The 11,004-nt window shown below is 35.5% G+C and overlaps 1 protein-coding gene across 1 annotated transcript in view; it reads right to left on the reverse strand.

Annotated features, from left to right (window-relative positions):
- LOC129222037 (golgin subfamily A member 6-like protein 26) overlaps window positions 1–10,828 on the reverse strand; it is a 79,770-nt gene extending 68,942 nt beyond the window's left edge. The window contains exons 1-2 of the mRNA XM_054856453.1: window positions 10,551–10,828; window positions 9,613–9,718 (exon numbers count right to left, since the gene is read on the reverse strand). Coding sequence (XP_054712428.1) covers window positions 9,613–9,718; window positions 10,551–10,616 — 172 coding nt within the window. The 5' untranslated portion in view covers window positions 10,617–10,828. The remainder of the gene's footprint in view (window positions 1–9,612; window positions 9,719–10,550) is intronic.
- Between the last annotated feature and the right edge of the window lie 176 nt (window positions 10,829–11,004).

The raw sequence follows: 11,004 nt of genomic DNA on the forward strand, positions 1-11,004 counted from the left end.
TGATAAGCAAAGCGTAAATATGCGATTTAACAAAAGCTTGAAAATTTTTTATCGCGCATAAATGAAAGGTGCATTTTAGCTTTCGCGTATAAATGAACAAGAGTTAACATTGTTTCCCTATATCGCTGGCCCGGCCCGTGAGAAAAACGCGTATAAGTGAAAAACGCGTTTAACAGAGGTCGCGTATAAGCGAGAGATCACTGTAACTGTGTCCCCCATTGCCATTGCAGATCCTACCCCTTTTCCGGGTTTTCCTCATTTTCCTTTTCTTATAGGAATTTTCTCTTCTCGTGTCAGGGTGGTATAGGGAGGGCAATATGATACTTTTTGCAATGAGCCAAAGTTTGGTTTTCACGCACGGAAGTAGAGGGCAGTGGGCCACAGGGGCGGACACAGAAATAACTTTTGGAGGAGGCCCGGAAGCTGAACAGCGCCCCCCCCCCCCCACCACCACCACCACACGCGTACAATATGTATTACAGTTTTCCTGACTTTATTTTTAAATATATTTTTTTTAGTATCACTTAACGCCAATAAATCTACTTTTCGGTTATATTATGCATTAATATGCTTTGAATGTGGACATAAAAAGTAATAATTCAAGCAAATTAAATACTAAATTCAATATAATATAACCGATATGCTATAAAATAAACGGCTTTAATTAGGATCATCATAATGATTATCATCATAATCATGTCATAACGATTATAACATGATGGCAATGTCATTAAATAAACCCATACCTCATTTGAGTTTTTATAAATTAATTTATAATATATTATTAATTTACATACTTATTAATTTATATTATTATAAAATAGTATGTAATTAAGAAAATCATGAATTCCTAACACATATGTTTTGTTGAAGAATTCAGACACTGTATCTTTGATTTTCAAACGAGTTAATGATTTGTTCTTAAAGTCATGATACAATTGGAGTGACACTGACACTTTGATACTACATGCCCTCTTCCATTAATATCATGGTTCTGCAAAGAAACTACTTTGTGATTTCTTTCATTTGCATTTTTTATAAGCTGAGAAAAAAAAGCTATTCTTTTACAAAAAGTTTCCTGGATCGAAATGACTCTTTAAAGCACTCCTTTGCATTTAATTAAAAAATGTTAATTATTGGTTCTATCAGAGAAGAATTAATGGACGAATAGCAATATTACGTTTCCTTGTATTCGAAACCAGTGAGTTAAATGTATTCTATCAATCTGGCCTTTGACTCCAGAATTACATCTTTAGCAAACAAAAATGTTTTCATTCAAAATATGCTGCGTGTTTTGTGTTCGTTTTAACTATAAAAAAATGCTATAGAGAAGTCAAGTAAAAAATAATAAATAAAATAGTTAAATTAATTAATCATTTTGGGGGGCCCGGGCCCCCTGGGACCCCATAAAATCCGTTACAGGTGTCCCCCCGCCCCTTCTTTCTCCACTCAGAGCCTGTTTACTGAATAGGAAAATTAGAGCGCGGCCTCTGTTATTTGAGGCCCTCAAATGGCTAGAACTGTTTTAGCAAATGGAAGAAACCTAATGTTTGGCTACAAGTGGACCCCGAAAATTGTTAAGCCTTATGCCCCCCCGATACCTTAATTGAGGGCCCTTGGTCAAGGTTCTGGGGCTTTAGGGGACCCCAGAACCAATATAAGCATTTGGAACTAAGTTTGATTTACGGAAAAATTTAATAAAATTGAAAACAAAGCTAAAAAATTTTTGGTGTCCGTTCCAACTCCCCCCCCCCCCTGTCTTCCCCAATCCAGATCCACCGAATAACTTCTCTCGGCTGCCTTTTTCCGGGCTACGGGTACGGCCCGGACTTTTTCAGGGATTTTCACTTCTCTCCATAGCAGGCGGTCTAGGGAAGGCTGTTTACTGAATAGGCCTACTAGGCCGTAGCAAATACAGTACGGAGCCCCTGCTACTTGGGGGCCCCAAATGACTAAAACTATTCTAGCAAATGGAAAAAATTGTAATGTTTGACAACAAGAAGGCCACAAAAAGTCTTTGACCTAGGGCCCCAAAATCGTAATCTGAGCCCTTGGTCAATAGGTTTTGGGGCTCCCCTAGAAAAAAATTAGCATTTTAAACTAAGTTTGATTTTTCGAACATTTTTTACAAAATTGAATGAAAACAAAGATCAACAATTTTCGGTTTCGGGCCCCTTTTGGCTCCGCCCCCCCCCCCACCTGCGGTGCGGGGTCTTGCGATACGTAGTTACGCCACTGAGTTATGTAGTTTATCGTTTGGCCGGCCAACATTTAATGATCTGGATGCCGTCGGGCCACAATGACGGATTCGCTCATTTTTGGCCCAACTTTGCTAACGTAAATATCTTTTTCATCTTCAATTTTAAATCCCTCTTTGAGCCCTTATGTTGTAGGGCCTTCCCATTTGTGACGTTTGAGTTTTGTTAAATCTGCCACTGTCAGCCCTTTAGCAGGTAAAACAAAAGGCCATAGTCTCCATGACCTTTGAAAAATGAATAACAAAACCTTTCGGTAGGGGCGTCATAGCTGTTGCGTGTGCCCCGGATTCTATATGTATAAATAAGTTCCTGTTAGACAGCAGTAAAAGATGAAATAGAGAGAAAAAAAAGGAAGGGAGCACCCTTTTTATTTATTTATTTTTATTTATTTATTTATTTATTTTATTTTATTTTATTTTTTTGTCGAAAAGAGAACTTTTTTCTTACATATTTTCAACTAAAAGATTTCTCGGGGGCCCCTCAGAACCTCGGGGCACCTAGGCAACTGCCTACTCTGCCTATTTAGTAATCCGACCCTGGTAAGACATAAGACCTCCCCCCCCCCTCCCTTTTTTATTATTTTTGTGTTTGCCTGTGCAATTGTAAGTCATTTTGAATGACGTTGAAGGAAAGAACGTGATTTTAGCAATATTTTCCCCAGGAAATTTTTCGAAACTGAAGTTCTAAAACCGCAATTGTAGGACACTTTTGATGAAGCTGTTGGAAGGAATGAGATTCGGAACTGTCGCCTGGAGTTTGTCAAAACTGAACTTCTAAAAATGCAGTTTTAGACAATTGTCGATGACACTGAGAAGGTTCAGGAACTCTCAATTCCGTACAATAGAGCCAGAAGGACGTAAGTTACATTACGATAATTTTACAGGACAGGGGGGAGACTTTTTTCGGGCTCATGCAAAGGATCGGAAGCGTGTTCTTTTAACCCTGGTAAAAAATTGAAAAGGATTTTTTTTAAAGAATTCCTTTCATATGGATCGATGCGCAATAGGCTTCTACATACAAAATAAACGGAAAATTGCAATTTTTGGACTTAAGTCCTTCTGGTTCTGAGGTACAGAATTTTCATTTAGGAAATTCGTCAATTTTTCAAAACTGAAGTTCCAAAAACGCAATTTCAGATGGTCTTTGACTATGTTAGGAGAGTGAGAGGGTTTGGGGCTCTCTCTTGGAAATTTTACGAAATTGATGTCCTAAAAATGCGTCATACGCCACCTTTTATGACGTTGAGATAAAAAATTGAACTCGGAACCATCCTCCGAAAATGTTTCGAAATTTGAGTTCAAAAAATTCAATTTCAAAACACCTTCAATGATGTTAGGGGAGTTTGGGGCGCTTCCTCATAAAGTTTTGAAGTTAAAATTCTAAACCCGCAATTTTAACTCATATTTGATGAAGTTAGCAGAAGTGATAAAGTTCAGAACTCCTCCAACCGGACATTTTTTGAAATTGAAATTCTGAAAACGTAATTGTAAGTCACTTTTGATGGCATTTGTCAAAAAAACTTCGGTATTTGCCTCCAAAAAAATTTTTTTTTAAATAAAATTCTAAAATAGTAATTTTACGCTACCTTCGGTGCGGGACCGTAACAAAGCATTGATGCAAGGTTGACTTGCATAGCAGGCCACACCTAAAAAATTTTATGTGGGAAAATTTCATGCATCTTATCCCATGCATCTTACCCAGCCCATCATAGGGTTGCAAAATGATGAATAAAATAACTACAAATGGGAGAGTTCAAAGTGGTGTCTGACTTTCATGACCTATCTTTTTTTCGAATCGATATACTTGTAGAGAGGGAGAAAATCCCACTTAGGTTTAGAAGGGGGTAATTATTAGAATATTAGCACACAAATCAGAAGAATTGCGTCATATCTAGGCGAGAATGAAAATTAGCAATATGAACAAAAATGTTAAGTAATATTCTAGCAGAAACAGGGATACGAAGGCTCTCCCTAAAAAAACTACAGAAATTTTATCTAAGAAAATGCAATTTTATGCAACCTTAATGTTTAGGCTGGGAGGGGAGGGGGGGGGGGGGCAAAGGCCATTCCTGGTAGATTTTTCGCAACTGAAGCCATAAAAACGTGGTTGTAGACCATCTTTAATAACGTTAGAGGAAAATCCAGCATTCGACTAATCTACTCTAGAAATTTTTCGAAATTGGAGTTCTGAAAATGCAATTTTGTACCATGCTCGATGGTATTAGGAAAAGCAGATTCAGAAGCGCTCCTCTGGTTTTTTTTATCAAAATTGTTCTAAAAACAAAAGTCCTAAAGAAAAAAATACACAAACATAAACACCACTGTATACTGTATTTGATAAGGTTAGGGAAGAGACAAGATTGGAACTCCTTCTACAAACTCCTTCCTACAGAATGTTTCGAAACGTAAGTTCCAAACAATAGAATTCTAGACTATATTGATCATGATAGGGAGAAATAATGTTTCGGGTCCTTCACAGTGAAATTTTTCAAAATCTACTTCTTAAAACGTATTTGCAAGCCACCTTTCATAACGTTAGGTAAAAGAGTGGTAGTCAGAGACGCATCCCGTGCAATTTTTTGAAACTGAAGTTCCATAAACGCAATCTTAAATAATATTCGATGATGTTAAGCGAAGGGGGTGGGGGGTTCTTCCCGGGGAAATTCGAGAAATCGCAGTCCTAAAAAACGCTATTGTTGGCCATCACCATCATTCATGTTGTTAAGGCAAGAAATGGGATTTGGATTCTCAGAAATTTTCGGAAATTCAAGTTCTGTAAATGAAATTTCAAAGTCTTTAGTTATGTCAGAGTTTTCCCCAGTAAACTTTTCGAAAGTAAAATCCTAACATGATTTTGGCGGAGGGGGAAGGGGTTTGGAACTCTCCTACGGTAATTTTTCGATATCAGAAGATCTTAAAAATGCGCCTGTGGGTCACCTCTAATGACATTAGCGGAAGTGATGGAGTTTAGAACTCTCTGCCAGAACTTTTTCGAAACTGAATATTCCGAAAGTGCTCTTTAAGAGGATCTTTGTTGATGTTATAATGAGGAGGCATTGTAATCTTTCCGTCGAATTTTCCTCTTTTTTCACTCTTAATTTTAAAGGTAGGGTATTAGTCACCAAAAACTAGGGCATTGCCCTATAATTCCACCACCAGGCTACGGCTCGGCTTTTTGATAAGCTGGCAACTAGAGTTAGTTCCCAAGTTCTCTTATTATATTCGTTTCATTTCAACTATGCAAAGAAAAATCACAATTAACTTTTAGTATCACTGGAACTGGGACTCGAACATTAAAGAATTAAATTCTATCTGAATTTCAGAAAAATGTCGCAGGGTTTAAGAAATAAATAAAAATACTTTGAAAATTTAAAGAATTCGCTTGTGGAACAAAGCAAAAAAAAAAAAAAAAAAAAAAAAAAAAAAAAAAATAGTACTCGTGTTGCGCTTGGCGAGCTAACATACCGTATTGCTGTATTTTTATTGCGGCGATTTTTCAAACGAAACATTAGCTTTTTCCGTTTGAAATTTTTTTTATAGGATGAACATAAAAAGTTTAAAATTGTTTCTATGCAAAAACTGATGGTGCAGTTAATGGAATTTCAAATAATTAAGACCTAGGTCTCCTTTTTATAAACTCACCCGGCTCTCGGAGGAGCTATGACCCCCCTCTGGAGCCGCCAACTGCGCAGAGCTAAAGAGCCCCAAATGTATTACTTAAGACTATGAATTTGAAAGCGACTTTTCAATCATACAAAACTGTCGTTTTCCAATGCTCAGGATTCAGGAGCCCCTTAGCACCTATAGCTGTGCAAGTTGGCACAAGTTAGTTTGGAACCCGGGAAAGGGGTGCTCCTCAAAACGCTTTTTATTTATTTTTTTTTTTTAGTATGTCGGTTTTGCACATTTCTATCAAGATCTTTTTATCTTCGAGTGGGAGCCAGATTCTTTAGTAATAATGAGTTCTTTACATAAATTCTATTTTCCACGGGAGAGAGAGGGGACCTTCATTTTGTTCAAAACGGAACTTCTAACGGGTTTTTTAAACTGATTCTATCTAATAGAAGGTTTAAATTTTTTGGAATCACATAAAATGCAAAGCAATCTTCGAGGGTTGATGAGCGTCAGCGAGCAGGGTGCGCATCTCCCTCTAGTACTTAATAAAATGAAAACTAATAATTTCATACACCTACAAAAATTCAGTTACAAACATCATCCTTACCTATGAGTATATGCTGAAAATATGGTGGTAACACTTATTGAAATTGAGAAAAAATACATTTCAGGCAGTGAGAAGCAAAAGGATGTAAGTGCCAAAATTAAAAATGTGGAGATAATAATTTGGAAATAACAAATCGTAGTAGAAACTCTCCTCTATGCTAGGACAAGAGATGGTACTAGTAGCTCTAGTGGGTGCTGCTATAAAGCATGCTTTAGAAAAAAATTTCAATGAAAGCCTACCTACTAAGATCTGAACTTTTAACACATTTACCCACATAAGGGGGGGGGGTCATGGCACAGACTACGTCATTGAAATTTTTAAGGGGCAGCTGTTTTATGGGTATTTTCCTTTTTTTTGTGGGAGAGAGGCTTCTGATTTGGGGGGAGTCTTAAAGTATTGGGGGGGGGGTTGCGCCCTTGTTCTTAGGGGGCAACCCCCCCCCCCCCAACTGTTTAACAAGATTTACTAGAAACTTAACAAAGTAAACTTACATCCCTTTTCTTCTTACTGCCAAATTTAGTCATCTAAAGATGGCAATGCAAGGCAAATTAATTATTTTTACTGCCAAACAGTGCAACTAATAAAACTTCTACTGCAGGTTTTCCAAATTTAAGTATGTTTGCATTACATGTGGTTACTTTGATTTTTCACTGAGTTGAAACATTTATCTAATAGTGTTCATGTAATTAGTGTTCTAAAAATATGAGGTAATTTGAGTATACATTATATTTTCTTAGTTAGAATGAAAAATTATTATTTTAGTTAGAACTACAAAAATAAACATTTATATATATATCATTATGTGCTCAGGAGCCCCATAGCGCCTATAGCTGTGCAAGTTGGTACAAGTTAGTTTGGGAACAATGAAAGGGGTGCTTTTCAAAGTATTAAAAACAAAAATTGTCGGTTATGCATATTTCTATCAAGCTTTTTTTTTTTTTTTGTTGACCGGTGGGGGCAGGATTGTGTGCGATCCAGACCAGGAATTGAGCAACTAATGATTTAGTACCCCCAGAGTTATTGATTTGGATTTAGAACACTGCGGACTTTGTGACTACCAACATATTTATATGTCCAAGTTACCATAAATGAACACACAGGATCTTTGACCGGCTGGCATCAGCCCCGTAATACTCCAGTTATGCAGGCGTTCCCATCACTCCTAAGAGCAAAGGCACCCCCCCCCCCAAATACTATCATGACCCTCCTCAAAGCTGGACTCCCTCCAAAAAAAGAGAAAAATCCTTAAAACCAACCCAATTAAGAATTCCAATAGCACAGTCTGCACCATGACCCCTTCCTCCCCAGGTGAGCATCCCTAGGTTATGAGTCCAACATCTTGCCGATTGAGCTACCCCCTATAAAAAGCAACAGAGTGGACATTCAATAACCCAAATTATCTATCATATAAAAAAAATAAATTACAGAATTTTTAAAAGAATACTAAGCACTTTTCATGATGCACTCAAAAGGACAAAATAACTTTTCTGTGTCAGAAAGGACAATTTAAGTATTCCTGTAGTTTTCAAAAATTCCAAGAAAATGACCCCACAAACGAAGAAAAACGTGGCTCAAGTCATGAAGAGAATTTCTTATCATTCATAACTTTGAGTGTTGAAACATGCATATTTTTCTTGTTAGGAAAGTTTGGTTTGAAATGTATTTCAGAAATAGAATAATGTTACCATGAAGAAACTTGATATCATTTTTTCACCTAAATGCTCCACACTACTAAAGGAAAAAATTTTTAGACATGTCTAAATCTTTAAGCAGTTGGCACTAAAATTTAGTCCTTGTTCCTCTCTAGGATTTGTTTGTTAATTAAATTAAAACCATTTAAATATTAAAGGTTTCCCAAACTAATTTATGTTTCAAAACATACAAGTTACCTGTGATAAAGACTGCTTGCTCCAGAGAAGCCATCATTCAAAATTTTTATCACGATTACTATCAATATTACTGTTGTAAGCAGGGGCGTGCACAGAAATTTTGAAGCCCGTCATAAATGACTTTTCTGGGCCCCCCACCATATTGCTTACCCCTATATTTCACCCTAAGTTTTAAAAATATTGGCCCCCTTCAGGCTTGGGCCCGGGCCAACAGATGTACTTTCTCCTCCTTGTGCATACCCCTGGTTGTAAGACAACAAATATTTGAAACAATGGTTTTTATATTTCATTATTTCATGGGGAAATTACATGAAATTTGCTGTTTTCCATCATTACCGAACTAATAATTTTATTTTAGAATTTTAATTTCTCAGCGTTAAGTTGTATTTTAAGATTAAGGAAATCATTTAGTGAAATCCTGAAGTCTTTAAGTGGCCTAGTTGCTGAGATTTAAGCAAAAGCAAGCCTCAGATTTTTCCGTGACAATCAGGCCAAGTATAATGAAAGTGCTTAAAAAATTTCACCAAGTTTGTTGAATTGGCTGCATAGTTATAAATAGACAACTAGTACTTAAGTTATACTATTTCGATTTCTTAAAAATTCAATGCAATTGTTTATTTCATTTTCAAAATCTCTGTAACAGAGATGGTGATATGAATCACACAAAATACAGGGAAGAAAATGTTAAACATATTTTGTCCGGGAATTTTCTTTCCTAGTTGTAATACTATAATTATTTTTTGTGCCACATCCCCATCCTTTTTTGCCAGTCAAGGCCGCTGAGAGCATAAGTGGCTTCTTCGTCAGTTTGGTCGCCTGGTTCCCTCATCTGTTAAAATATGTAATGTTCATATTTCTCAGATTTCAAACTGGGACCCTAGTTTCTGGCTAGGATGACAAGATCTCTTCGCTGGCCCTGAGCTAGAGTTGTAAAAATATTTCTGGTTATGGAGGTCAGTTTTATGTCATAGAATGGCAGTTTCTATTTACAAATTTAATACATATAAAATATTATAACTCGAGGAAATTTTCCAGTTATTGTGGAATTATTCTTCACAAAAGAAAGGATACAAAAGCAAAAACTGAACTTTTAACTGCAGTTAGTATTCTCTTTCATAAAAACTTTTCCAAAAGAAATATTTTTGTTTTTCCAATTTGATACAAGACCAATAAAAGAAATTCAAATAAATAAAAGATAGTTGCATCATATTCCAATACATACCATGTAATAGAAGGGTACATACCATGTAACAGAAGGGAATTTGATGTCTCTAAAGTTTCATTTTGTTTTCTTAAGAGCAAAAGTTCCTTCTGAAGATTTTGTATTAATTCATCTTTGTTTTTAAGAAGCTATTTAAAAGAAATAAGACTAGTGATTTAACAAACATTATTTTAATGTATAAAGAAACATTCAAGTTTAAAACATAATTTATTTTGAGACTAGCAGATCTTTACTTAGTATTAGATCGGTTAAAGTTATTAGACTTTTACAGAGAACCAATGTAATACCTTATTTTTAAAACACTTTACAACTTTGTAAATAAAAGACACAAAACAATTATGATACATGAGAAGCACGGTCGGACTAACAAAAAGTGAGGGCCTAGGTCCACAATAATTTTGAGGCCCCTTGAAGACTGATTTTTGGGAGCCTCTTTGTCTATCACAGAAGTTTGTAAATCATCTATCACATGCATTCATGGATTCCCTTCAAGGCATCTCATAATTGTGACATGGTAAACTCGCTACTGGTAAAATTAATAAAAATTATCCTTTAAGTAAGTTCTTTTCCACCTAAAAAGCCGTTATTCTTTATTACTACTTTACAAGTACATGTAATTTCGTGTAGTTGTAAGGCAATGCATGTTCAAAAACTCAAACAAAAATCTAAATGAGAAGAAAAACATCAGTAAACATTTTTCAACAGTTAAAGCAGTATTTCATATCCACTTAATATAAGTGTTCAAAAATGCTTATCTCACATATTTCTAGTAATTAGAGCTGCAAAATTATGTTTCAAAACAATATGTGTTTTTTTCCTTTTTATTTTCCAGGAAATAATCTTAAAATTCACTTTTTAATTAGATGGAGCACCATCTGTTTTGAAAAAAAAAAAAAAAAAACGTTAAGCGATAACAACTTAAAAACAAATGATATAACTTTAAATAGAAAGTATCCATACATTTTTTAATGCGTTTATCTCTTCCAGAAACTCACTTAAATTAAATTTCAGTGTTGGAACAGCCATTGAATCAGCATGATTACAAAAGTCACTTAAACATTAAGCTGACGTTAAAGGTATTTCAAACAATTATGTTTATGGAAAAGTTTACAAAAATTTCCGATCAAAAAAAAAAAGTTGCCTGATGGCTTGATACATTTGTACAAAATATAATATTCATTGGAACATTCACATTCAATGAAAAGCAATCAAACATGTGTTGTATTACTGTCATTTTTGTCGTCTGCAGATATTGATATTTACGAATTTTCGAAAGTTGAAGTTGATATTCGAACCTTTATGGGCGCTCAAGGTCCTACCATATGAAGGAGAAGAGGAGGCAGATTAACAAAGAAACTGAAAATTCGTGCGAGAAAGTTTGAAATAATTTAAAAAATAAAGTTTACAGTTGAAT

Source organism: Uloborus diversus, chromosome 5 (assembly GCF_026930045.1).
Source record: "Uloborus diversus isolate 005 chromosome 5, Udiv.v.3.1, whole genome shotgun sequence".
Classification (NCBI taxonomy): domain Eukaryota; kingdom Metazoa; phylum Arthropoda; class Arachnida; order Araneae; family Uloboridae; genus Uloborus; species Uloborus diversus.